The sequence below is a fragment of the Brachypodium distachyon genome, chromosome 1, assembly GCF_000005505.3.
Source record: "Brachypodium distachyon strain Bd21 chromosome 1, Brachypodium_distachyon_v3.0, whole genome shotgun sequence".
Taxonomy (NCBI): Eukaryota; Viridiplantae; Streptophyta; class Magnoliopsida; order Poales; family Poaceae; genus Brachypodium; species Brachypodium distachyon.
In genome coordinates, this window is record NC_016131.3 from 4,162,853 (window position 1) to 4,186,099 (window position 23,247).

At 46.6% G+C, this 23,247-nt stretch overlaps 4 protein-coding genes across 7 annotated transcripts; all 4 read right to left on the bottom strand.

The window, feature by feature from the left end:
- Positions 1 to 93: 93 nt before the first annotated feature.
- Positions 94 to 2,059, bottom strand: LOC100840552 (60S ribosomal protein L23A). Of its 2 annotated transcripts, none has more exons than XM_003557882.4 (4): positions 1,940 to 2,059; positions 1,259 to 1,298; positions 464 to 824; positions 94 to 376 (listed from the first exon to the last, which is right to left on the bottom strand). In XM_003557882.4, exons 2-4 carry the CDS (start codon positions 1,269 to 1,271, stop codon positions 292 to 294), a joined length of 459 nt encoding a protein of 152 aa, XP_003557930.1. In that variant the 5' UTR covers positions 1,272 to 1,298; positions 1,940 to 2,059; the 3' UTR covers positions 94 to 291. The 2 variants fall into 2 exon arrangements, with proteins under 2 accessions (XP_003557930.1, XP_010228710.1); XM_010230408.3 differs by having other exon boundaries at positions 1,945 to 2,036.
- A 2,366-nt stretch (positions 2,060 to 4,425) lies between these two features.
- On the bottom strand, positions 4,426 to 5,453 carry LOC100823205 (LOB domain-containing protein 24). The gene is made up of 2 exons (XM_003559296.2): positions 5,020 to 5,453; positions 4,426 to 4,783 (listed from the first exon to the last, which is right to left on the bottom strand). The coding sequence occupies exons 1-2, from the start codon at positions 5,194 to 5,196 to the stop codon at positions 4,529 to 4,531; spliced, it is 432 nt and encodes a 143-aa protein (XP_003559344.1). The 5' UTR covers positions 5,197 to 5,453; the 3' UTR covers positions 4,426 to 4,528.
- A 138-nt stretch (positions 5,454 to 5,591) lies between these two features.
- Positions 5,592 to 14,589, bottom strand: LOC100823514 (probable glutamate carboxypeptidase PLA3). Of its 2 annotated transcripts, none has more exons than XM_014897911.2 (10): positions 13,378 to 14,589; positions 11,909 to 12,151; positions 11,172 to 11,320; positions 10,793 to 10,861; positions 7,979 to 8,073; positions 7,349 to 7,432; positions 6,875 to 6,963; positions 6,433 to 6,546; positions 6,012 to 6,146; positions 5,592 to 5,910 (listed from the first exon to the last, which is right to left on the bottom strand). In XM_014897911.2, exons 1-10 carry the CDS (start codon positions 14,329 to 14,331, stop codon positions 5,686 to 5,688), a joined length of 2,157 nt encoding a protein of 718 aa, XP_014753397.1. In that variant the 5' UTR covers positions 14,332 to 14,589; the 3' UTR covers positions 5,592 to 5,685. The 2 variants fall into 2 exon arrangements, with proteins under 2 accessions (XP_014753397.1, XP_003559345.1); XM_003559297.4 differs by having other exon boundaries at positions 7,979 to 8,066; positions 11,168 to 11,320; positions 13,378 to 14,585.
- Positions 14,590 to 16,773: 2,184 nt separating this feature from the next.
- On the bottom strand, positions 16,774 to 22,150 carry LOC100823818 (probable carboxylesterase 15). Of its 2 annotated transcripts, none has more exons than XM_024461499.1 (4): positions 20,203 to 22,150; positions 19,593 to 19,776; positions 18,726 to 19,514; positions 16,774 to 17,113 (listed from the first exon to the last, which is right to left on the bottom strand). In XM_024461499.1, exon 1 carries the CDS (start codon positions 22,048 to 22,050, stop codon positions 21,022 to 21,024), a length of 1,029 nt encoding a protein of 342 aa, XP_024317267.1. In that variant the 5' UTR covers positions 22,051 to 22,150; the 3' UTR covers positions 16,774 to 17,113; positions 18,726 to 19,514; positions 19,593 to 19,776; positions 20,203 to 21,021. The 2 variants fall into 2 exon arrangements, with proteins under 2 accessions (XP_024317267.1, XP_024317262.1); XM_024461494.1 differs by having other exon boundaries at positions 20,203 to 20,754.
- Positions 22,151 to 23,247: the final 1,097 nt, after the last annotated feature.

Here is a 23,247-nt window from a genome sequence, read left to right on the forward strand (position 1 = left end):
AGGCTACCACAAGATGACAACTCCTCATCGACCATAGCAGTGAAGGTATACCAGAACAAAGGCTGCTCAAATGTGTAAAATTTCAACCCATAATGACAACAAAATATGAGCCAACCAATGGCATACTCAAATGCAAAGCTCAAATATAAGAAACTTGGATTGCATCAAATTCATGGAAGTGTGCGGCGATATGTAGGCAATGGAGCCACCTTGGCCCTTTGCTAAGTAACAGCTACAAAACTTAGATAACATAAGAAACCAGGACAAAAGCCAACTACAGGACCGTCTGACTTAGATGATGCCAATTTTGTTGGCCACATCAAGAGCATCATAGTCTGCTGTCAGCTTCACGTAAGCCTTCTTCTTACCATCAGGCCTGCAGGATTGCATGATCATAACTTAGCTGTATGGTATAATAAGAGATGAAACATAAAATGAAGGAACATGGAAGCCCAATACCAACCTGATCAGGGTGTTAACCTTCTTAGCCTGAATATCATACATCTTCTTGACAGCAGCCTTGATCTTCTTTTTGTCTGCCTTGAGGTCAACAATGAAGACCAGGGTGTTGTTGTCTTCAATCTTCTTCATTGCAGATTCGGTGGTAAGAGGATACTTGAGGATTTGGTACTGATCAAGCTTGTTCCTTCCAGGTGTGCTGATTCTTGGGTATTTTGGGTCCCTGGCCTTCTTGAGAGTCCTGGGGCGGTGAAATGTCACGGATGTGCGGATCTTCTTTGTCTTCTTCTTGATTGACCCAGACTTCACAGCCTTGGCAACCTTCGCAGCTTGGGCCTTGGCATCGCCCTTCTTGGCGACAGCAACTAGTGACACATAGATTAACTTATCAGTGCGAGACATAATTAAAGACAGATTGTAGTAGGTTCATGTATCCTGAAGAGAGGATTCCAGTGAAGTATGAGTCAAGTTTCGGTCACAGCACAAACAACAAGTGCAGTACAACTTAAAACTTTGAAGAGCAACCATACATTTGCAAAATAAATTGTCACGATTCACAAACTTCATACACAAGAACCAAGTAATGAACACAGCATTCAATTATCATGATTGCAAATAACTTTTTCAATCCAAAAGTCACACCACGACACTACAACATGCAAAGCAACCAAAGAACTACGTGTCAAAAAAAAAAGCAACCAAAGAACTACATGATTCCCAATCTAAAGATATTGATATGCTGGCACAAAAAAATTCAATAAAACAGTAGCATATAACATCCTGTGATATTATTTTGTACCTTTAGGAGCCATTGGAGCTTCTGAGTACAACCTCCCAAACTGCAAGCAAAGATAACAGAGGTCACAGGTTAATTAAAGGACAGGGATTACAAGCAGAGCAACTCCTCCGAGTCTCATAACTGAGCAAAGTGGGCGCGACCTCTACGGAAGAGAGGGACTAAAAACACAAATAGCAACATTTGGAGAGCCTAGCATTTAAAAAAAAACTAAGGTAACAGTATTTGCAACAAGTATATACTAGGAACTAACTCAATTTGTCATGACTCTCGCAGCACAGGCACCTTAAGCCTTAAAAAACATCCAACTCCAAGTCCAAATCTAGCATCCGTGCTTATCGTACGCAAAACATGAACTTCCCCCGTGAAGATATCTAAAACAAACATCTCTACAACCAACAACTCGGCACAATAACGTGTAACAAGGCGCCTAGAAAACATGATCACTGGGTAAAAACATCAGCTACTGCAATGAACAGCTACGAGAAAACTACAGGATAAGCACGGGATTTCTCTATGGAGTGGATCCGGACTCTCATGGAGATCGTGAGGCCAACAAGAGCTCGACGCAAGTTACATGAGGTAAAGAGTAGCGGGGCATGAGTCGACGGCGGGATGTCAAGATAGCGGAGCCTGAGAACGGCGGTGGGGGAGGAGATAGGGAGATGGCGGCGGGCGGCTTACCTTACCTCTGCGGGGCGTGCTCGAAGCGAAGCGAAGCGAAGACGGCTGTGGAGAAACCCTAGGAGCCTTTGTGGACGAGGGCTTATATGATGGACTCGAGCGACTCCGCTAGGGTATAGTTGGGCTGGGCCAAACTGGGCTGTACTGCCTGTATAAAATTCGGTAGGCCTTGTGGCCACAAGGCCGATAAGCTGTGTTGACGACGTCCCCCTAAAAAAAAGCTGTGTTTCCGCTCAAAAAAATAAAAGCTGTGTTGACGATTTATTTTTTAAGAAAGCCTGTTTTGATTGATTTCCCCTGTGAAATAACAATTCGGTATGGATGATTATGATTTCCCCTGTAGGGCCAAACTGGGATGTACAGTACAAAATTTGGTATGAATGACTGTGATTATCGACTGTGAAGCACGGAGTAACTATTTTTAAATGATTTAAAAAAACTAATTTTAAATCGACTGAGAAATAAAACTCACTAACTATAATGTCACTATGCAAGCAAAAGTGGCGTACCCGGTTTTTGCAGCGATTTTTGTGTACAGTAGAGAGCAGTAAATGAATCACCTTAATTACTGTATCTCCATTTTGAGTCCCTTTGTTATGCAATCAGCTTAGAAATGCAATCGTGCAATCAAATCAACGTCAGTTGACCGATTCGTAAGCTACGGCCAGATTCAAGCGGAGCTCCTTCACCTCCACTTGTTGGCTTTCTTTGCAAAACACCCCCAACACATCCAGCTAACATTTTGCAGGACACGGTGTCTTCAACCTGTCGACCATCCCCAAACCTTCCACCCAAATCATCATCAAGTTCTAAATCTGGCTATACATCTACCACTGTAGGGCTGCAGTCCTGCCATCGGCCGTCCAAGGATTCATTCGAGCGCCCGCTTCCATCAAGTAATACTCCTACGCGGCTACAGGCCCCCACGGCTCCACTGCCCCATACGGCGTCCTCCTACAGCACCAAATAGACATCGCGAACTCAAGATATGAACTTCCTCTTTTCAGCGACAAATTAGAGATAATCAATTCAGATAACCAATTCAGATCAGATTTTAAGTATTGTTTCCAACACATTTCCTATCTGTCCACGAATGTTCGAATTGATAATTTTGATTTGTCATTAGCGGAATTGGTTATCATTTCTCTGATTCGTATGGAGAATTAAATGTTTTCCATGCCAAGAATAGATGAATCAACGTGCGAACGAATCCTAATTTGGCTGCCGGAAATAATTGCAGTGCGAGCGGATTATATGCGGGCTAGCGAGCCGTCGATGCTGAGCAAAATCAAGTAATCGACTTGTTGGGAGAAGGATACATTTCTTTATGGCGAGGAGGAAGGTTACCCTGGTATGCGGGGTGCAGTAACTGGAGTCGGAAGGTTCCGCTTTGATCCGGGCCGCAATCTAGGGATCTGATGGCTGCTGCTGATTTGATTGCGCGATTGCATTTCTAGGCTGATTGCATACCAAACGGACCCCTCAATTTTACGTCAGACGAAGTTGAATCTTCCGTAACGATACAGCCGGCTTAAAAGACTGTTTGGTACAGCTCCACTTCACAGCTTCATCAGTGAAGCTAGTGAAGTTGCTCCAAACACTCTAAACTCCATGTGTTAGATGAAGTGGATCAGTATACTCTCTAAGTTCATTTTACTGGAATCAGGAGTGCTTCACCTATTTCATTTCATCTAAACTTGGAGTAATTTACCCACCAATGCCCTTAGCCTTTGGTGAACCGAACCGTTATGTTGTCTATCCCGTGAACCCAGTCCCCTCGTCTCCCTCCTATCGACAGGTCTCGGGCAGAACAGAGATGGGCGGAGCCACGGCGGCTCATCTACAGCCCTAGTAGAGCCGACCACGCTCCATCTCCGGCGAGCGCGCCCTCGATCCCCCGCAAGCCTGCCTCGATTCGCGGCCGCCACAGGGAGTCACCGCTGCTTCTCTGGACTGCAGCGCCGCCAAGCCGTCACCTCCTCCACCAGCACCTCGCCACTACTGTCCCTGAAGGTCCTTGCTGCCTCGGAAGCAAGACCCTTTTTCTCTAATTGCTCTTCTCCGTCGATTGCGCCTGGAACCAGAAGGGCAGAAGGCAGCAGCCGTTCTTCTCCTATTCCTCTTTCCCATCACCTAAAATCGATTAGAGTTCTATTAATCAGCTACGTTGATGGCTCAGTTCGAAAATACTTGCGTTAATCGTACCATCACGTGAAGCAATCTCGTATGAAATCCATTCATCATGGTAGGAACAAGGAACAGCAACAAGGAAAATGTGCTGGAGCTGATTTGAGCCCCAAACACGTTTTTTAGTGGAGTGGAGCTGAAGTGAAGTGAATTTTAAAGGTGAAGTGGAGTTTAGGTGAACTGAAGCGAGGTTCATAAACAATCGCTTGAGCACAATGCATTTTAATTATAAGAAAATAATCTACAATTTCAAATACTAATATATAATCTCTGGTTCCCGTTAGAAATTAGTACCGCTGGTATTTCCTCAATTTCCCGTTAATATCTGGCCAGTACAAACTCTCGATCGTATAGCAACATGAGTGGCACGTGTTTCAGTATATATAAGATCCGCTTGCAAATTTAACCGGAGAGGAACCCTTGTAGTAGCTCTACGGATGGCATCTGCTGGTCATCATCCCGCAGATCAGGCAGCCGGGTGGCCTGGTTCATGGCGATCTGGGCACGTGTCCGGGCCAGCTCGCACTCCACGGCCCGGATCTCCTCCTGTAGGCGGTGGATGACCCCGGCGCAGCCGTACACCGGGTCCTGCGCCCGCCGGCTCGCCTCCACCACCATCGCGTCCGCCGCCGCCCTCCGCTCCTCCGCCGGGAGTTGCTGCAGAAATGGAACAAAATGGACAATGCATATGCTCTTGTTAGTTAATTAACACGTGCAACCGTGCAATCATGTACCAGTATATATATGCTCTTTACAGTATTAGTAGTACGTATTTGCTCATAACAAAAATGAAGTTCATAACAAAGAGATTATGCGACCTTAAGTGAGTTCATCTACTAGTAACAAGTGTGAGCTAGCGCCTAAGCATTGTATCAACGGAATTGGTTAATTACCTGGAGCATCCTGGCCACGTTGCCGGCGCCGAAGAACCTCTGCACGCACGCGTACCGCTGGGGATCCGAGGCGGGGAAATGGGGCGCGAGGACGCAGTCGCGGGCGCACCGCCGCCGCAGGTACTTGCACGCGGCGCAGCGTCTCGGGTTGCCCTCCGTGTCCAAGCTGGCCGACATATGATCCGATGGAGAGAAATCTCACGTGTGATCTAATGGGGATCTCGCGAGGAGGGAGGAGAGATTTTCTTGGTGGATTCTGAGGATCTGGGAAAGATGTTGGGAAGATCATGGGATATATACCGAGGAAGAGGAGGAGGTGTGCGCGTATATGGCAAGGTGGCAACGGCTAGTGCTTGGAATGAGAAGGAAATTGCTGTCTGTCCCTTGTCATAATCGGCAGGGGCTTAGAACGGCAGGGTCCATATTGGCACGTTTCATTTTGGCCTCGAACCCCTTTTATTATGTTGCGTTATAGACTTATACTCCTGTGTCAATAGTTAGCTCGTGTCAATAGTTGTTGTTTTTTCTTGTCTTCGTCATGGCATGCACGGGAGAGCAGTAGAAGAGAGAAAGAAAATAGGAACGGCCTGATGTGTATAACCTTGAGCAAGCTTTCATTTCTACGAGAAAACACACGAAATATACTACTATACACATTTTTCAATTTCATGGAACCATGGGGAAACTCAAGTTGAATGGTTCATTTTGTTGGCTAAATCCACCTCTAAGCACACCTGCGGCCCTCTGGATGGCCATGGAGACCCTCCACATCTCGTGCCGCACCGCCGCCTGCTGTTGCTTCGCGCTCTGGTTCCTCGACCGAGAGATGGCGTCCGCGATCCCGGGAAAGAACGAAAGCTCACTCTCGTAGTCCTCCGGAGGCGAGTACAACTAAACACACAAGAATTGTTCGTAATCACTAGAAAAATGAAGTTTCATGGGAAAAATAATAATGAAGAATTGCCATTCTTTGTGGAATGCTTAGTGCTCACCAGATGCTTAAACCATGCTCTTCCTTGGAGTCCTTCTGCTTGCAGGAAACTTCTTTCAGCAAGTAGAAGACGATCGTTCAACAACCGCCTCCTCATTAGGGCGTGTCCGTCACGTGTATCCAGTTGTTTTAGTTCCTGGGTACGGCACCAAATAAACAAAAGGGTAAGGCCATAGACCGCTAATATTTTATTAGAAACAACAAATCCAAGCCGCCAGACAAACTGTTCCGTTTATGACGTGTAAAAAAAATACTGTGCCAAATATGCTTAAGCATTTTACTACAAAAATAAATTTCCTTGGAACACCCAACAAACAAGGCAAGACTACAATGTCCAAACAAAAAAAGAAGGAACAGTGGTGTTCTAAGCATGAACCCAAGCACATGGAAAATACAACTACAATGAAGAGCTTTCAGCATACCTTTGCCTCCTTCTGAACTTCAGTGGCTGCACCAGAAAGAGCATCGATGGCTCCATTTATGAAATTGACTGATTGGTTATTGTTCATCACCGCAACTAACACATTTGCATGCTCCTGTGATATTACAAATTCAAAGTGTGTATTTAAAATGAATATGCTATATCGAGACCATGTATGCTGTAGTAGCAACTTCTATTTATGTTTCTTATTCTGTGTTTTATGCACCAGCTTTGCCCAACTGGCTGTTGCCATATTTAAAATTAGTAGATATGATGTTACTAGAGTTAATCCCTGATCTTGAGGTGTCAATCCCCTGAAGGAATAAGGAGTTCAGGACTATGATACATAAGCATACACGTATAGCCCCTTAGGAATGACAGAGAAAGATGTGATGCCCGATGGCAATGGATATGCATATAGAATTCTGAAAATAATCATGTACCTGTAACTGTGAGGCGTATGTCTGATAGTCAAAAGACAACACGGGATCATCTGCCAAGCGAAGCGCTAGTAGTCCCCAAATTTCGGCAACTGGTGAAGTGGGAAAAGTAATGAGCAATCTAATGAGATGATGAGTACTACTCCCTCCGTCCCATATTAAGTGACGTAATGCATGTTACATGTATCTAGACGCTTTTTGGGTATAGATACATCCATATTTGGACAAATTTGAGTCACTTAATATGGGACGGAGGGAGTACAATACATGCTTGCACACATCATTTTTCAAGCAAAAATCTACTACAACTATATGTGCAGTCCTGTAGGAACCAACCCATGAGCATCCTCACTCTTGACCAATGTTGCATGAGGCCATCAGTACATTCATTTTAACATACTTTTGACCAACAGAATTGTAATTGTAAGACACTATTTTGCTTTGGAAAATCATTTTAATAGATCATTCGGTACTTACTAGCCAAATGACGATGAAACAATGGATCGCCATGCTTTTCCATCCAAACATACGAGTCAAGTGCAGTATGGTAGCCTGGAAACTCTGTGTCAATAGTACGCTGGTTAGCTTTGATGATTTACATCAGAAATCAACACAATCAACAAGACACAGTACAAAAAGGTAGTGCGAGGATGAAAATTGGGTGCCTAATCTAAGATTGAACCAGGGAAAACATCAAAACTTTCTCGAAAAAAAGGAAAAACATTGAAAGAATTAATTGATAGGCATAGCCTAAAAAAGTCAAAATTGCATTCTGTAACTCCAACAAAATACTTCAGAAATTAGTAAGCAGTAACGATCCTAACATCAACATGTATAGAAAAGAAGTCAAGTGCAAATTAGTAAGCAGTAATGATATTAGCAAGTGCAAATTTCTGATATTAGCAAGTGCAAATTTCTACAATATCTGATTTTCAGTATTTTTAAATAATTAATTTCTATTTGCAAAGGTTCGCCTCTTTTTTCTTCTGAACCTACATATATGCTGAAGTTTTAAGAGTAAGCAATCGGAAAGTTACAACGTTTGTATTTGAATCAAATATCAACAAGAATCTTCGAGCAACCTTTGGATTAAACGTGCTCCAATACCTTTTCCGTAGTACAAGTCCACACAAGGAATTCCAGCATGATGTAGAAATGGGGCAAAATCAGAATCAGTTCTGGCAAGTCTCTCTATCTGCAAACTAAGTCATGTTCAGCAATAAACTTAAAGTAGAATACAATTAAGCACCAACTCGAATCATCTCCAATAAAAGAAGTCTATGGGTTCAGGCCATGCGCCCATGTGAGATTATATTAGGGCAGAAAGGGGTCTCGATACGAAAGTGATTGGTAAGATCAGTTAATGTTGATGATAGAGTGGTCAACTTATTGGCCACACATACCACATTCACAGTTTTGAAAGATGAATAAATCAGCCAAAAATGATGGACGTTTCCAACTAAATGGTTGATTAATTCATTATTCATACCAAAACCTGGTTTCTGCATGATAATTGTATAGTGATCTTGACCTCATCAAACAATAGACCATGTATTGAACTGCTACAAGATATTCCGTGAAGTACAAACTATGAATCTATTATTTTCTTGGTTTGATCTTTGATTTTTTTTCTTGAACATGCACCAGCATACCATTTTGTATTGGAAGAAAGCATCCAGATGGCGAAGAATTTACAGCTGACCCCCCCTCCCCCCCCCCCCCCCACACACACACAAAAAGAAGGAAAAGAAGGCAAAAACCAAACCTAGGCTACAAAAATGGAAAGAAAACTGCACCAGAACTAGCCTAGAACACAGAGGCGCCTGAGAGCACTAGCGCCCTAGCATCCAAACCTTAGCATCGCCAAGAATCAAATCTACAAACTCCCCACAAACAGGGATGATGCTACTGAAGGTGTAGTCGTTGTGAAGTTTCCAGATGCGCCACAGGGTGAGGATCGTGAGCGAATGTGCACCTTTCAGCTTGTTTGTGCCGGCACAAGCAGCCTTAGTTTCAACCAAGGATAGAAATCTTCACTGGGCTGTGGGCAAATGGACTATAGCTAGAATCTTGACAGCACCCTGTGCCAGACTTGGCGAGAGAAGAGCGCAGCTTGAAAGTAGGCAGGACAAAGTTTCCTCTTCTTGATCATAAAGTGGACAGCGCCCGAATGCTGCAGCCCACGCCTAGCAAGCCTGACAGCAGTCCAACATCGGTTGGCAGCAGCCAACCAGGTGAAAGATCTTGCACCCAGCTGTCCGAGGTCAGTTGCCACAACGGGGATTCCGTCATGCCAGCAAAGAGGGCGACGTATGCCTTGAGCTTCTAGATGAATGGTCCTCCACAGACGAGAGGACCTAGGCGCTTACAACGTCTGAAAGGTGTAAAAATTCATCGATGCCTTGAACATTGAGGGTGCTGGGGATGTCCCTGATCCAGCCCCTACTGGACAGGGCTTCACTGACAGTGCGGCGCTTGGCAGTCTGCCAGTCCGCGATCCAACCGCTGCCAGCATGGTAGGAGCGAGAGCACCGCAATACATTGGCCATCCAGACAGACACTGGTCTGTTATGTACCAGGCTTGCGGAGAGGCTCGCTTGCAGAGCTCGCTTACCGTTTGCCAACAGCTAGTCACCATGGATGCCGCATGAACCAGGCTTGCGGAGAGGTGACCAACCTTGACAGGAAACTTGGCCCATGGGCCATGGCTTGGAGGGATATGCGCATTGCAGCCATGGCCAGTGAAGGAGAAGGCCCAGCCAGTCTTCCTGAGGTCCTTGAAGCCCAGGCCTCCAAGGTCGATAAGATGGCATACGTTGTGCCAGGATACATCACAGTTTCCTCCGCTAGCCTCATGACTACCATCCCAGAAGAAGGAGCGCTGCTTCTTGGTGATGGATTCATGCACCCATTTTGGCATGTAGATGGTGAGCGTAGTATGGATGGGTGCAGCTGAGAGCACTGAACGGACCATGACAAGACGTTTGGAGTTGGAGAGCATGCTCAATCTCCAGTTGGCAAGTTTGCTACTGAACTTATCGAGCATAGGCTGTAGTCCTCGTAGCGCAGCATCCAATTTGGGAAGGGGATTCCCGGGTACTGGATAGGAAACTCCTTGATTGGGCAAGCCAAGTGTTGCGCTATGGCCACAACCTCAGCTTCGCTGCATCGGATTGGGGTCGCCGAGCTCTTGAGGATGTTGGTTCTCAACCTGGTGGCGTCCCCGAAGATCTGGAACAGGAGGCAGACAATGTTGCTGTCGTTGTGCTGCGGTTTGAGAAAGATCACCGCATCATCAGTGTAGAGAGAAGTTTTGGAACCACCACATTGACCCGATAGCTCCGCCAACAAACCCTGGCTTGCCGCCGCTTCCACCAGATGATGCAGGATGTCCATGGCGATCACCAAGAGCATAGAGGAAGGAACACAACAGGTATCAAACGTACTCGTGATGTTGATCTTTGTATTGCTAGGGTGTTCCAGTTGAGCAACATTTTATATATCTTCTCCGAGTTAACTACTCCCTCTGATCCTAAATTCTTGACTCAAATTTGCCTAAATATGGATGTATCTATTCTTAAAAAGCGTCTAGATACATGTAATATTTCGACAATAATTTAGGATCGGAGGGAGTATTTGTTTGGAGTAACTACTTAGCAAAAACTTATAAGGGTCAAAGACTTTTCCAGATTAGAAATACACATGATTTAAATAGCAAGTGGTGAGATATGATGTCAACATAGATCATTCAAATTCATGGTCAAAGGTCAAACCGTAACCTCTACATGACTCTGTAAAACTGGCATTTGACTATTAACGATTTTAGAGCAACCAGATACAGGTGATGACTGACAACATTGGATTGAAGTCCAATCTCTGGTATTATATACAGAGGAAAATTTAAGAAACCCTAATTCTTACATTGATGCCACCATCCATGGCACTCCATGTATCATGAACTGTCTTTCCTTCAACATCCGGATCCTTAACCTGGAAACAACAAACTTGAAATAGAATTAACCTCATGTTCTCGTTCCAATTTTTCAATACTGCATCGAAAATGATCCCGTGATATTGCAAGCGGTTAAGCTAAGTATTTTCAATCATATGCAAGAAGTCAGGTGCTAATAAAGGTTATACTAGAAGAGAACCATGTGTCCAAAAGATCTACCTCACTACAACATGATTTCAGAAATTGATATAGTTACCTAAGCCTATAAGTGTACTGAAGTTTTTCACGAAAGATCAAACCCCCAGACTAGAGCAGAACACAAGAATAAAACAGTTTGTTTCTACCTGCCTTGTAACATCGACCAAGAGCTTGTCCAACTGGGGAGTAGAACCAGCAAAAAGCCCCATGCCTTGCACAGCACAATCAACATTCAAGTAAGCTACAGCTTTAGAATGCAGATCCCCAAGGTTCGCTTCGACCCATTCAGTTGATCCGATCTGGAAAAAAGAACCTTCAAAATATAGAAAAGGTAAATGTAGCAAAAAGTAAATGGGTCTTGCAAGTTGCAACAAATGACAAGATAAATCAACTAAAAGAATCTTTTACACTGAAATCGCAGCACGTAATAACTAAACAGCACACACAAACCTCAGCCAATCCAAGAGCAAAAAGAGGCCCTCAATGCAAATAATTTTGATATTCACTAAAATCCAGAAAATGATTTGCAGATGATCCGATATCCAAAATTCTGATATAACTTAAATCGACCTTATTCCGATATTTTGAATTGTAATACAATCATGCCGCTACCAACGAGTACATGATTACTTTGCAAACACACACATACACTTGATATTGTAGGTCAATGCAGTCTCAAATTACTACCAACCAGTTTACCACCTTCGTTATTTTGGTACAAATTGCTTAGTTCTAAGAGCGAATATGCAGTTCCAAAATTGTGTCCCATTCTTGTGTCTGCATGTGCGGTAGGGGTAGGGGTGGGGGAGGGGGGCACATGCCCCTCTCATTAGTACATGCATCAACCAATTTAGATGAGTCGTGTTCTTTAGTACATAAAAACTCACCATTCCAAACTCTTCAGCGTCCCAACTACAAAGAATGATAGTCCTCCGTGGTGTCCAACCTGACTGCAGCATTATTCCAAAACGGCGAGCAACATCAAGAAGCGCAGCTGTCCCACTGTTAGGATCGACTGCTCCATAAGTCCATGCATCTCGGTGGTTACCAAGGATCACGTAACGATCGGGTTCTTCATATCCTTCTATGGTAGCAAAAATATCCTTTATTATGGCCATCTTCCTGTCCTCCTTAAAAGAAAAGATGAGAAAAACCGTTATGATGACCATGATCTTGACTACTGATCCATCAATTACAAGCACATGATAGGACATGCAAAAATGCTTAACTCTAAACCATGGCTTAATCTACCGGTTACATCAAATGTTAACGGAAAGAAAACATGCCTCCAGAAATACTTCGTGATTCTGCCACAATTGTGCAGCTTTTTGTTTGTCCAATATTCACCTGGTCCACTCGAGATAGATTTCATCTTTACACTTACAAAGAACTCAATCGGTGACGGCAGGCCTTCAGACCACATATTGATTAGACACAAACTAAGATGTTTGTGTGTACCGATTATTTGATCCGAGACAACAAAATGGCAGTACAATATTCTCCTTGAACATGTATTGTATTCATTTTTAGTCCGTAGGAGCGCAAGGGTATATGGCTAGTCATATAGAAACCGGCACAATTATGAAAAACAGGTCTACCACGACAGAACAGTCACCTAAAGAAGCATGTAGCACTTGCACGGTTGCACCCCAAATGATCAGTTAAGTTGGTAGTCAAATTAATTCTATAGATCTCCCAAAAATATATCCCTCATTATAACGTGAATTGAGTGGGCAGAAGGAGTAAGGAGATCATGAAACCATGGTTAAAAAAGAGAGCAAAAATGGACATCCTATTGATACTTACAAGGAACAGCATCAATGAATTCACACCACTTTGCATTAAGTAACAATGCCTGGAAAAATATTTGCCTCGCAAAAAAGGAAGTGATGAAGTATCAAAAGATGGACTCATAGACATCCCCTTCACCGTGTAGCCGTAACAATAACGTCTAAGAAGTCAACCAATCTGTACAAGCAGTACAAACTGCCTGAAGCACTAAACACCAAACATAGCCGCTATTTGGAACATGCTTGGCTGCTTAATGTGGAAAGGTTATAAATCAACAGATGCAAGGACCACTGAACGAAAATAGTGAAGTCGACTGTATTTGCCTGCCCAACTTTGGTACATTACAGGATTCAGGCCACACACTCACACACTCTACTATGCAAACGTCACCTCAGTACAAGCAATCAAGCATCCATGTGACTTCATAGCAACAGCCTATCAATCCAGATGGTCAAAGGAGCAGTTCACGCCATATCCTGTTTTTGTGCATACTTGCTTGTCGTTCTTGTCTCTACTCGTATACGAGGACAGCAAAGGTACAACAACAGTGTGTGTGTGTATATACCTGGTACGTGAAGTTGACCAACGTGGGGCCTGGTCCGACGCCACCGACGTCCTCCCCGAGCCCGAGCGCGGCACGCCACTCCGCCGGTAAGGCCGGACCACCCAGGCTCCGTACGATCGCCGAAGCCGTCTCGGCCGACACCGGCATGGACGGGATCGTCGGGAACCGCCTCTTCACTGCCTCGTGGTCGAACCCTAACCGCTCCGCGGCGCCCGTGGCGGCCCACCCGGGCGTGAGCGGGTCGCCGGGGCCCCCGAGCAGAACCATGCCCCTCTCGACGCCGCCGTCCGCGCGCCCGGCAATGAGCACGGCGACGGCGCCCCTCGCCGCGGCGCGCGCCACCACCCCGCCACGGTACCCGGCCCCGCGGACCACCACCGCGACGCGGCCGCGGACGCCCACCCCGAGCCGGTCGAGCGCGAGGAAGTCCTCCTCGCGGCCGAGGTTGACGAACACCGCCTCCGCGACGGCGGCCCCGGACGGGGCGTACGCGTGGTAGGGCGGCACGAGGCGGCCGGCCGCGTCCGCAGGCTCGCCGACGGAGAGGTGCGCCAGGAGGGACCGGCCGTCGGGCGCGAGCAGCGCGAGGGAGGCGTGCGCCGGGTAGGAGAGCAGCGGCGCGTACTCGCGTGTTAGGGTTCGGAGCCCCGCGGCGCGGAACTTCGCGAGCACGCGCTCGGCGACGCCCGCCGCCCCCGGCGTCCCTGCGAGGTGCGGCCCCGCGGTGAGCGCGCGGAGGTCGGCGGCGATGGTAGCATTGGCCCCCGTGGAGAGCGACAGGAACTGCGCGGCGGGGTCGGGCCGCCCCGCCGCAAGGCGTTGTGGTTCCCCGGTGCGGCCGTGGAGCGCGAGCAGCGAGACGAGGAGCAGGAGCCCCAATGGCAGGAGGACGCGGGCGGCGCCAGCAGGCAGCGAGCGGGTCAGTGACAGGGGTTGCGGGGAGGAGTGCGGCATTTCGCGGCCGCGGCACACGCGTCGGACTCGGCGGCGGCGGCGAGTGGGCCGCGTGTTGGGGCCTTTGGCAGGCAGATATCACCCACGCACGCTGCGTAGCACGTACTGGCAGTCTAGCACACCACCCGTGTGCAGCTTTATTTTACGGTTACGCGCAACGGGCCATGGAATGGAGCTGGTACAAACTTTTAAGTTCTGTTCATCACAGGACCCTTCCAAAGAGAAGTTCATCAGAACGTACTGCACTGCACCACTACTCCCACGCTTTAGAATCTGGATGGGATGCTCTTGGCACTTTCCGAGCGGGGGTCCCCGCCCCGTCGGCGGTTTCCACTTGGGGCGAGTGCCGCCGGCCCGTTTCAGGGATCGGATTGGCTTTGGGTCGAGTCGACGTCGGCATCGGAGCCGGATTGGCTGCCTCCGACGGTGCGCTGCGCACCGCACCTGCCGAGCCCAGTGCGACCAGGCCTTTCGGCTTTCGCGGTTGCGCCGCGCGGCCCTCCAACTTTTTCCGAATTCTGACGTGCCAACTGCCAAGAGAAAGAAGCATGACAGCACAAGGCGACCGAGGGCACCTGGCATTGCTGGAGTCGGTGCGTTTTGGCTCTCTCTTTGGACGGGTTCTCCCCTGTCGTCTCGCTGTACCGAAGTTCTTATCCTCATAGCGTTCTGGATTTCGATCGATTTTTAGTACAGTAGGATACCACAAAGGCACAAGCGCTGTACCAAACAGTTTAGTAAGCAAGACGCGAGTTACTCATAGAAGTTCAGTTTGCTAGTGTGATGAGTTTGTCGTGACATGGGAATAACCAAACCCCAACTCAACAAGAGCAAAAGCATTGTGCAAGTGTACAGCACAGCGGCTGCTTTCGCAAAAGTGCTCGGGATTCCACCTCATCAAGCACTGCTGCTGCTATCACAACGGTAACGGCAGTTCGCTTTCTCTTTGGACCGATACTAAAATGTTACGTTCGTGTTCCACTTTGTAACGAGCGCACGGTTGTGTCCCAAATTAATTGTCCAAACATTACACGTATCTAGACACTATTTAGATATACATACATCCATATTTGATCAGATTTAAGACACTTAATATGGTATGGAGAAAGTACCCGGGAATACCTTGGGTCGGGCCAAAAGTTTCGGCCCTGGCTTCACATACCCGGCAGCAAAAGGACAAGCTCAGCCCACCACGAGACAAAAAAAATGGTATTAGAAATATTAAATTAATCATTTTGGGTATAAGCATTTTTCTCAAATATACTACTCTCTCTGATTTATAATACGTATCTCGGACTATTTTAGAAACTTATCCGACTTTTTTGGACTTTCGAGATGCTTCGAGCACAAAGTGAAGCCTGAGTCCGGCCCGAGACATCGGGCTTAGGGTCAGGCCGCCCATGCCAAAGTATACTCACCCTATAGAGCTTGCCGGTCAACCCTCGTACTTTTCCATTTGTACGTTGGTGATCGTAAACAACCTATAGCTTAGAAATCTCTGAATGGCCTAAAACAAAATAAATCACTAAATGTATTGGTTATTTGTAAGTAACGAGACTATCATATTAGATGGAAAGAAAGCAGAAATATGACATTGGGTAATACCCAATTAATCTATTATATAATTTTAAAAATAGGACAGGGAGCCACCACAAACTTATCTAAAGTTAGAAAAAACAAATGGGCCCAGATTTAATGGTTTAGATCTAAGGGTTAATTTGACATATGCCATTGTAGTTCTGACGAATTCAAAAAATGCCACTGGAATTCTCAATTTTTTTAAATGACCCGCTGTAGTGGCATTTTTCAAGAATCTGCAAATTTGCGATTGCATTTTTCGAAAAATGAGAATTGCAGTGGCATTTTTTGAATCTGCCAAATAACTAAATTAACCTTAGATCTAAAGATAAAAATAAATAAACATTGTGCACTAATAAACGTACACCTTAGAAGGGAAACCATTAAAAAGTATAAGAGAGATAAAATCAAATTCTACTTTGTGAAACTGTGGTAAATCCCTTAATGAGTTTAGCTACGCAAACTCGCGGCTCCTTATTTTGATTCGACAGTTATTAGTTATTACTCAGTCCCATCAAATTGCTTGCTGGATTTATCTATTGATTCCTTGCTACTGGAGTTTGGGTGAACATTTATTTGGAGCCACAAACTACAGGTTTCATATGCATCTCTGAAAGTCTGAAGTCGATTATTACACCAGGTCAGATTTTTCGTTGTCCAAGAAATTATCCAATAAGAGCAAGATGAATAGTACCGTCGGCAGCAGGCTGTACTGTCCTGCCACGTCACCTAGAGGCAACTTATAGCCCACTGCAGTACAATAGACTGGCTATTAGCTGGCTATATAGACCAATGAAGTATTTAATGCTTGCAAGTGTATAAAAATCTGCTAGGATTCACAGTGAACTGCATCTTTGTGGCCACTTCAAACACAACACACATGTAAATGGAATACCAAGTATTACCAAACATAACAAATAAGATTCCAACAAACACGATGTAAGCAACAATCTGGTGGCGCAAAGCACCATGACAACGATACTAAACATTACATGAGTCGAAATCATTAATCAAACAACATAATACTAAATAAGATCTTCAGCAAACATGCCGTAAATTTTGATCTAGACACTAACAAAAGTTTATGGCCACGTGCACCATCAACCTCCCATTTGCATACAAAAGTTTATGACGGCGACAAAAGCATACTTCAAACTTCAGTAGAAAGGAGCAACCACCCATTTGCATCAATAACTTTGAGTCACTGTATGGGAAAAGGAAACAAAGGCAAGTGTAAATATTTACCAATGCAAACTTACAGTATATACTATCAGGCAGTAACACTATACTGATGTTGGAGAAAAACAAAACTATAAGCATGCATAGCTATTCAGGTTCAAAATCGAGTACTTACAAGAACTAGAACTCCATCTATAGCTGTATAACTACTTGTTTGGTTTGCTCTTTCTCCCAGGTAGGTACATGAACTACAATATCAATATTTTCACATGTTTACCACCAACTATGAATCGCCTAGCGAACCAAAATATGATGCAAATAATGATGGCATTGCAGATTCTGAAAAACAAGACATAGTTGTTGAATGTCCTAAACTGTTCTGTTCCTACATAGGAATGAAAATAATTGATAAAGACATCCCAATCAACTAACTGGGCATGCATATGAAAGGTTGTGTAGCTAGTTAGCTTCAGCCTCACATTCACAGATTCAGTAATAAAAAAAGACCACATCAGATCATGTAGTTAATAAACAGAAAACAAAATCAGATTGTTAGAGGTTGCTGGAATTAGATTACTCGAGCTTTATAAAAACATACACATGTTAGTATCTAGCAAAGTGTCATTGTTTGACCCAGCAATTCCAAAAAAAACATGTCAAATATGAAGGTCCTGGGAAGCAACGGCTTCTAGGACCATTGTTGGTACTCCATAATCACCGCGGGTGAATTGACCCCTCCATGCTAGAGGACACAACTCCCATCGCCAATGCATGCAATCGATACTTCCTATCATTCCAGGGAAACCACGAGACTCATTAACATGAAGTAGACGCTCGACATCCTAGCATGCGCATGGCTGCCGTACACTTCTGCAGTGGTGAGAGCCCTATTCGACCAGAACAATCTGTTCTATAAGTGAAATAGGGAGACCACTGACCAAGGGCATCCACAATGTGTAGGAAGAGGTCTCTATTCATGCGGAATCTTGTACGAAACATACGTGCGGGGTACAGTGGTTCTGCAGTGAAGTAGTCCTCCACCAGACGTTGATGAGCACCTGCATGATCCCTCCGAATGGTCTTCCTTGGACGGTGTCGTCGCTGAGATGATCCACCACCGAGCCTAGTCTTGATTTTTATCATGAGCCTCCGAGCAAAGGAGTCTAGCACATCCTGCTCATGAGTACCATAGAGTTGCATGACTTTGGATGGGGCTAGCTCATCAGAAGATGAATCTGCCATGGTGGATGAGGTGAGGAAGATGGGTTGGTAGGCTGAGTAGGAAGATGGGTTGGCAGGCTGAGTAGGAAGATGAGAGGTAGAAAAAGAAAGAGTCTAAAGAGAAGGTATAGGAATATATAGATGTAACCAGTTTTCTGGTGTATAATTATTGTTGCATGGTTATCCGGACTGCATTGTAGTTAAGTGTAATTGGACTATTGACTACATGATTTTTCTGCACTTCCTACATGGTTATCCGGGCTGCATTGCAATTAATAGAATTAGGTGTGGGCTGTTGACTACAATTTAAGTATAGTTTCAACAATGTAGCATAGAACAATCTTATATTTCAGCACAAAACAATTGATATTATCTAGCATCACAATTAAGTTTGGGCTGCAGACAGTACGAAATACCTTAGTCAGTTTTGCCAAATAGCCTCTCCCTGAAACACTTCAATGCGAACACGTGCTCAGATCTCACATCTTCAGGCATCCCGGTTGTATCTTGCATCATCAACGATTGGTACGTTTCTAGCATGGCACACTCCTTGTCATCTTTTGCAGCAAGGCACGCAAGCTTCCGAGCTTCAAGATTCTCGCTGGACACACGCCTTTGTGTCTCTAACATCTCTTTGCGTCCTTCTTTTGCTGTAGTCTGAGCCTCTACAAACTTGCTCAGCTCATCTTCAAGATCTATTATACAATCTTGATCCTTTCTTTTTCGTTTCTGCTGCTCCTTAGCTTGCTTTCCGCCTAATGGCCGTTCATCTCGAGCATCATCTAGATTGAAATGCTGCCCCACTTCATCATGAACACTGAACTTTCTCTTCTCGGCTCTAGATCTTCAAGGCGTTCCAGATATGCGTCCCATTTTGGTTCCTTTTTTAGAAACTCCCAACAATGCTCATAAATAAATGGACCATCTTCTTTGTGATCTGCCTCGTAAGTTTTCATTGTCCTCTCCCTTAAATCCACATCAGATTCACCACTAGCATACAAAGCATTAGCCTCCTTCCAGCTCGCACAAAACCATGCAACCCTTTTCTTAATTCTCCCAAAGCGATCCTTCACTTGCTTGACTAGCCTTGCCCTGTCTTTTGGGGTGGTACTACTGTAGACGGCAACAACATCTTTCCAATATTGGTCATTCTTCTTGTAATTTGACTGGATCGGATCATTTGAATTATTCAACCAAGCACTGATCTACAATATTATCAGTAGGGGTTTATTGTTGTGCTATTAATGTAAGACATGAAGCTAGCACAAACAAACAAAACTTACCAATCTACAATCCTCCTCTTTTGTCCATTGCAAGCGTTTTCCAGTCCTTGCAGAATCACCACCATTGGTGTCATTGGCAATATTGATTGGCTGTGGTGAAGTCCCGTTGCTCACGGCCTGTGAGTGGCTTGAATTGTTGTTAATTAAACTAAGGAAACCACCAGGTGGATGAGAATCCAATCCCCTGCTCATACAATAGATAATCAAATAATTAACTTCAAATAATTCATACAAGTTGTTGGAAGAACATATAATTAAAACAATTCCATAGATTGGGACCAAAATTTATGCATCAGGAAATACATCCAAGATATTTTATATACATAGACAACAAGTAAAAGAAATCAGCAAGAAAAATAAATTCTCTGTCAATCATGGACACAGGTGTAGCAACTAGCATTTTCTGTATAAATGAAGATTAACAATCACAACCATAAATTAGCAAAAACTAGCATTTGCCATCCAATTAACCTTGTCCAGCTACAACTAGGACACATGCATCAACGCTGATACATACTCATATTTAGCTATACTAATACGTGTATAACTCAAATTCAAAATTAAACCTAACATCACAACCATAAATTCATAAGCAATTGAGAAACCATACCATGCTTGTGGATCGGAGTCATCAATATTCCCAGTCGTGTACCAAGGAGCTGTAGAGCCACCAATTTCGGCACGCGGTGCCCAACAAGGCCCTTGAGCCGAAGAACCTTCTCTCCGTACGGACGGCGGTGGTCGCAGGGGCATCCAAGCGACAGGGCCGTATGCGGAAGGGAAGGCCGACGGCAGCAGAGGACGAGGCGCCGCCGGCGGGACGAGATGAGGCGCGGCGCACACGTCCTTTTGGACTTCTGGCCCATCTCCTTCCTGCAACGCCGGCGAAAGTTCTAGGGTTCGGTGGGGCGATTTGGGGGTTCTTCGATTTCGCGCCTGGGACGAGGACACGGGGAAGATTTGGCGCGCGGGATGGGAGGGCAAAGCGCGGGAGGCGAGGGCAAAGCGCGGGGGAGGAGCACGGGATCGAATCGCCGGCTCTGGAGATTGCTTCGAGCTGCAAGCGGGCATTTAGTTCTCGTGCTCTGCGCTATAGCCGAGGGACTCAGGAGTCGTCCGCTTCCCTCTTCTCACCCCTCCAGGTAGGATTTTTCTGACGTGGACCTGCTTACAGCTTACTGAGTAGGATCTATTATTGTTGCTCTAATATGCGGTTTGCACGGTAAGCTTGAGAAAACAATTTTGGTACTTTTTTTTTGGTACTGATATTGCCATTCACATCTTTGTTAGGTTTGTGGTGAAGCAGCTATTGATCACACCTTGCTTAAGCCATCGTACATCAATCGTACTGTACTACTCATTTCGTTGTACACCAAGCAGTTCCGTAAACTGTACTGTCACAATACTGAACTACCGACCCCCAAATTAATCAACTGGAGACGGCGGCGCCGTTGCCGTGGACGAAGCGCTTCACGAGACAGACCAACTCGTGGCCCGCTTCGCCGTACGGCTCGACGGCGAAGAACCCGTGGTGCTGCCCCTCGAACTCCACGAGCTCCACGGCATGCCCCATCGCCTCGAGCCTCGCAGCGTAGTCCACGGCGCGGTCGCGCAGCAGGTCGAGCCCGCCGACCACCACGAGCAAGGGCGGGAGCGCGCCGGCGACCAGCTCCAGCGCCGGGCTCCCGGGCCCCAACGGGTTGGCCAGCGGGTGGTCCCTCGTGGCCCCCACCGGCAGCGCGAGGCGCCAGCCCTTGTCGAGGACCGGGAGCGACAGGTGCGGGCCGGGCGGGTACTCCGCCTCCGACGCCGTCCTCTGCTCCCCGCCGAACAGCGGGAAGAGCATCACGTGGCCCGCGACCCGTAATGGGCCGAGGTCGAGCTGGCCCGAGCCCAGACGGAGCGCGACCTGGTTCACGATGCCCCCGCCGGCTGAATCCCCGGAGACGAAGACCCGGCTAAAGTCCGCGGAATCCGCGAGCCAGGGGTCGGCGTTCTCGGTTCCTGTTGCTGTGGCCTGGGCGCGGACCCAGGAGAGGACGCTGGCGGCGTCGTGGAATGCCGCGGGGAGGCGGTGCTCAGGGGCGAGGCGGTAGTCGGCGGAGAAGACGAGGGCCGGGAGCTCGCCGGCAAGGCGGAGGCAGCACGAGTGGAAGTTTGGCAGGTCGAAGCTGCAGATCACGTATCCGCCGCCGTGGAAGTAGACGAGCACCGGGAGCTTCTTGTTGTTCCCGGAGGAAGAGGGGGAGAGCGGTGGCTTGTAGACGCGGAGCTTGAGGCCGCGGGCGGCGTCGTACACGACGTCCTTCCACCGGACGTCGGGCTGCCGGCCGGGCGGCGGCGGGGTGGGCAGGATGCTGTATTCCGCGGAGCGGTCGCGGATCACCGTGCCGTCGCTGAGCAGCTGGAGGAATGGGGGCAGGTCCTCCACCACGTGCGGCGGCGAGGAGGACGCCATAGGGGACGACGATGATGGGCCGTGAAGAAGAAGCTGAATGAAACAGTTCACTGTTGAACGGTCCGTGAAGCTGACTGAGTGTGATAATCTCTGCGCTCTTTATATACTCGCGTCGCATGGGCGGAGTGAGACGGTTGAGCACGAATGCACGACGCACGATCCGTATCCGTCGTCGGTTAACCAGTAGGTCTTCGATTCCTCCTGCTCGTCGGAGTGCTTTGGTCGTTTGCTCGGCTCTATGTTCAGTGAGATCTGTCAATGTTTTGATACCTTTGCCTCCACGGCAGTACAACTTCATCACTCCCAGCAAAAAAAATACTCCGTAAAACCTTCGTCTCCACGGTACTGCACTTCAAACAAAGTACTTCCTCGGTCTGTGTCGCAGTTTTTATTTCAAAAGTGACGAATACGCAATGAAACTCAAGTTTGTATCGACATGTAATTATCTATATATAAAATACGTTTAGATATCTATACCACTATATTAAATTTAGCTGGTGGCGATGGCACGAACGTCGCGGTACGTCACTTCATCGAAATTACGAATCTGCAACCGTTGTTCCCACGCGCCTTTTAATCCTGGCTCCCGCGGTTCTCAAGCGCAGAAAAAACATGTACCACGAAAAAAAACCAACAGAGCACTCCTCGCTCCTCTCCTACGAATCTCACCCCCACCCATGCCCGATCCGGATCTCGCCGCTGCCCTTCGGATATCACCATTGCCCGCCGCCGCTCTTGGTCGCCTCCACCAGCTCGTGCAAGTCGGTGGCGTCCGTGTGCGGAAAGCGGCTGTGGACCCGTGGCTCCGTCGCGCACCCCGACCGCCGCGCGGTTCGTGCGCGCCGGTGGCTCCCCATGGGACTTGGACGGCGATGGGATGAGCCTGATGCCGGGATGGCGGTGGCCTCGCGCAAGGTAGCAGGGACCGCGTCGACGCGAGCCACCGGTTCCGTAGCATCGCACGGGTTCTTTTTGCTAGTATGTGATATTTTGGCACTTAATATGTGACACAGGGAATACATTTTTAGATACAATTGTGACATTTATTATGGGAAGGAGTTAGCATTTTCCAGAAAAATGAAGAAAAAGTTTCTCTATGTCTGAATTGCCTGATTTTTTATTAGTGACAAGTTGATTGCTCAGCCGTTGGATCTGCACCGTGATTTTAAGATTCGTGACGAACGATGGAGATGAGGA

What these genes read in the sequence shown, in the direction of transcription:
- LOC100823205 (XM_003559296.2), bottom strand. Translation starts at nt 5,196, where the DNA reads ATGTCGGCCAGCTTGGACACGGAGGGCAACCCGAGACGCTGCGCCGCG. An exon ending in ACGTGGCCAGGATGCTCCAG is followed by an intron (nt 4,784 to 5,019) that starts GTAATTAACCAA and finishes CCATTTCTGCAG; the next exon opens with CAACTCCCGGCGGAGGAGCG.
- LOC100823514 (XM_014897911.2), bottom strand. Translation starts at nt 14,331, where the DNA reads ATGCCGCACTCCTCCCCGCAACCCCTGTCACTGACCCGCTCGCTGCCT. An exon ending in GGACTTGTACTACGGAAAAG is followed by an intron (nt 7,433 to 7,978) that starts GTATTGGAGCAC and finishes CTATTGACACAG; the next exon opens with AGTTTCCAGGCTACCATACT. An exon ending in GAGCATGGTTTAAGCATCTG is followed by an intron (nt 5,911 to 6,011) that starts GTGAGCACTAAG and finishes TTGTGTGTTTAG; the next exon opens with TTGTACTCGCCTCCGGAGGA.
- LOC100840552 (XM_003557882.4), bottom strand. An exon ending in AAGGTTAACACCCTGATCAG is followed by an intron (nt 377 to 463) that starts GTTGGTATTGGG and finishes GCAATCCTGCAG; the next exon opens with GCCTGATGGTAAGAAGAAGG.
- LOC100823818 (XM_024461494.1), bottom strand. Translation starts at nt 20,663, where the DNA reads ATGCCCGCTTGCAGCTCGAAGCAATCTCCAGAGCCGGCGATTCGATCC. An exon ending in GACTCCGATCCACAAGCATG is followed by an intron (nt 19,777 to 20,202) that starts GTATGGTTTCTC and finishes TTGTATGAGCAG; the next exon opens with GGGATTGGATTCTCATCCAC. An exon ending in AAGAGGAGGATTGTAGATTG is followed by an intron (nt 19,515 to 19,592) that starts GTAAGTTTTGTT and finishes ATAATATTGTAG; the next exon opens with ATCAGTGCTTGGTTGAATAA.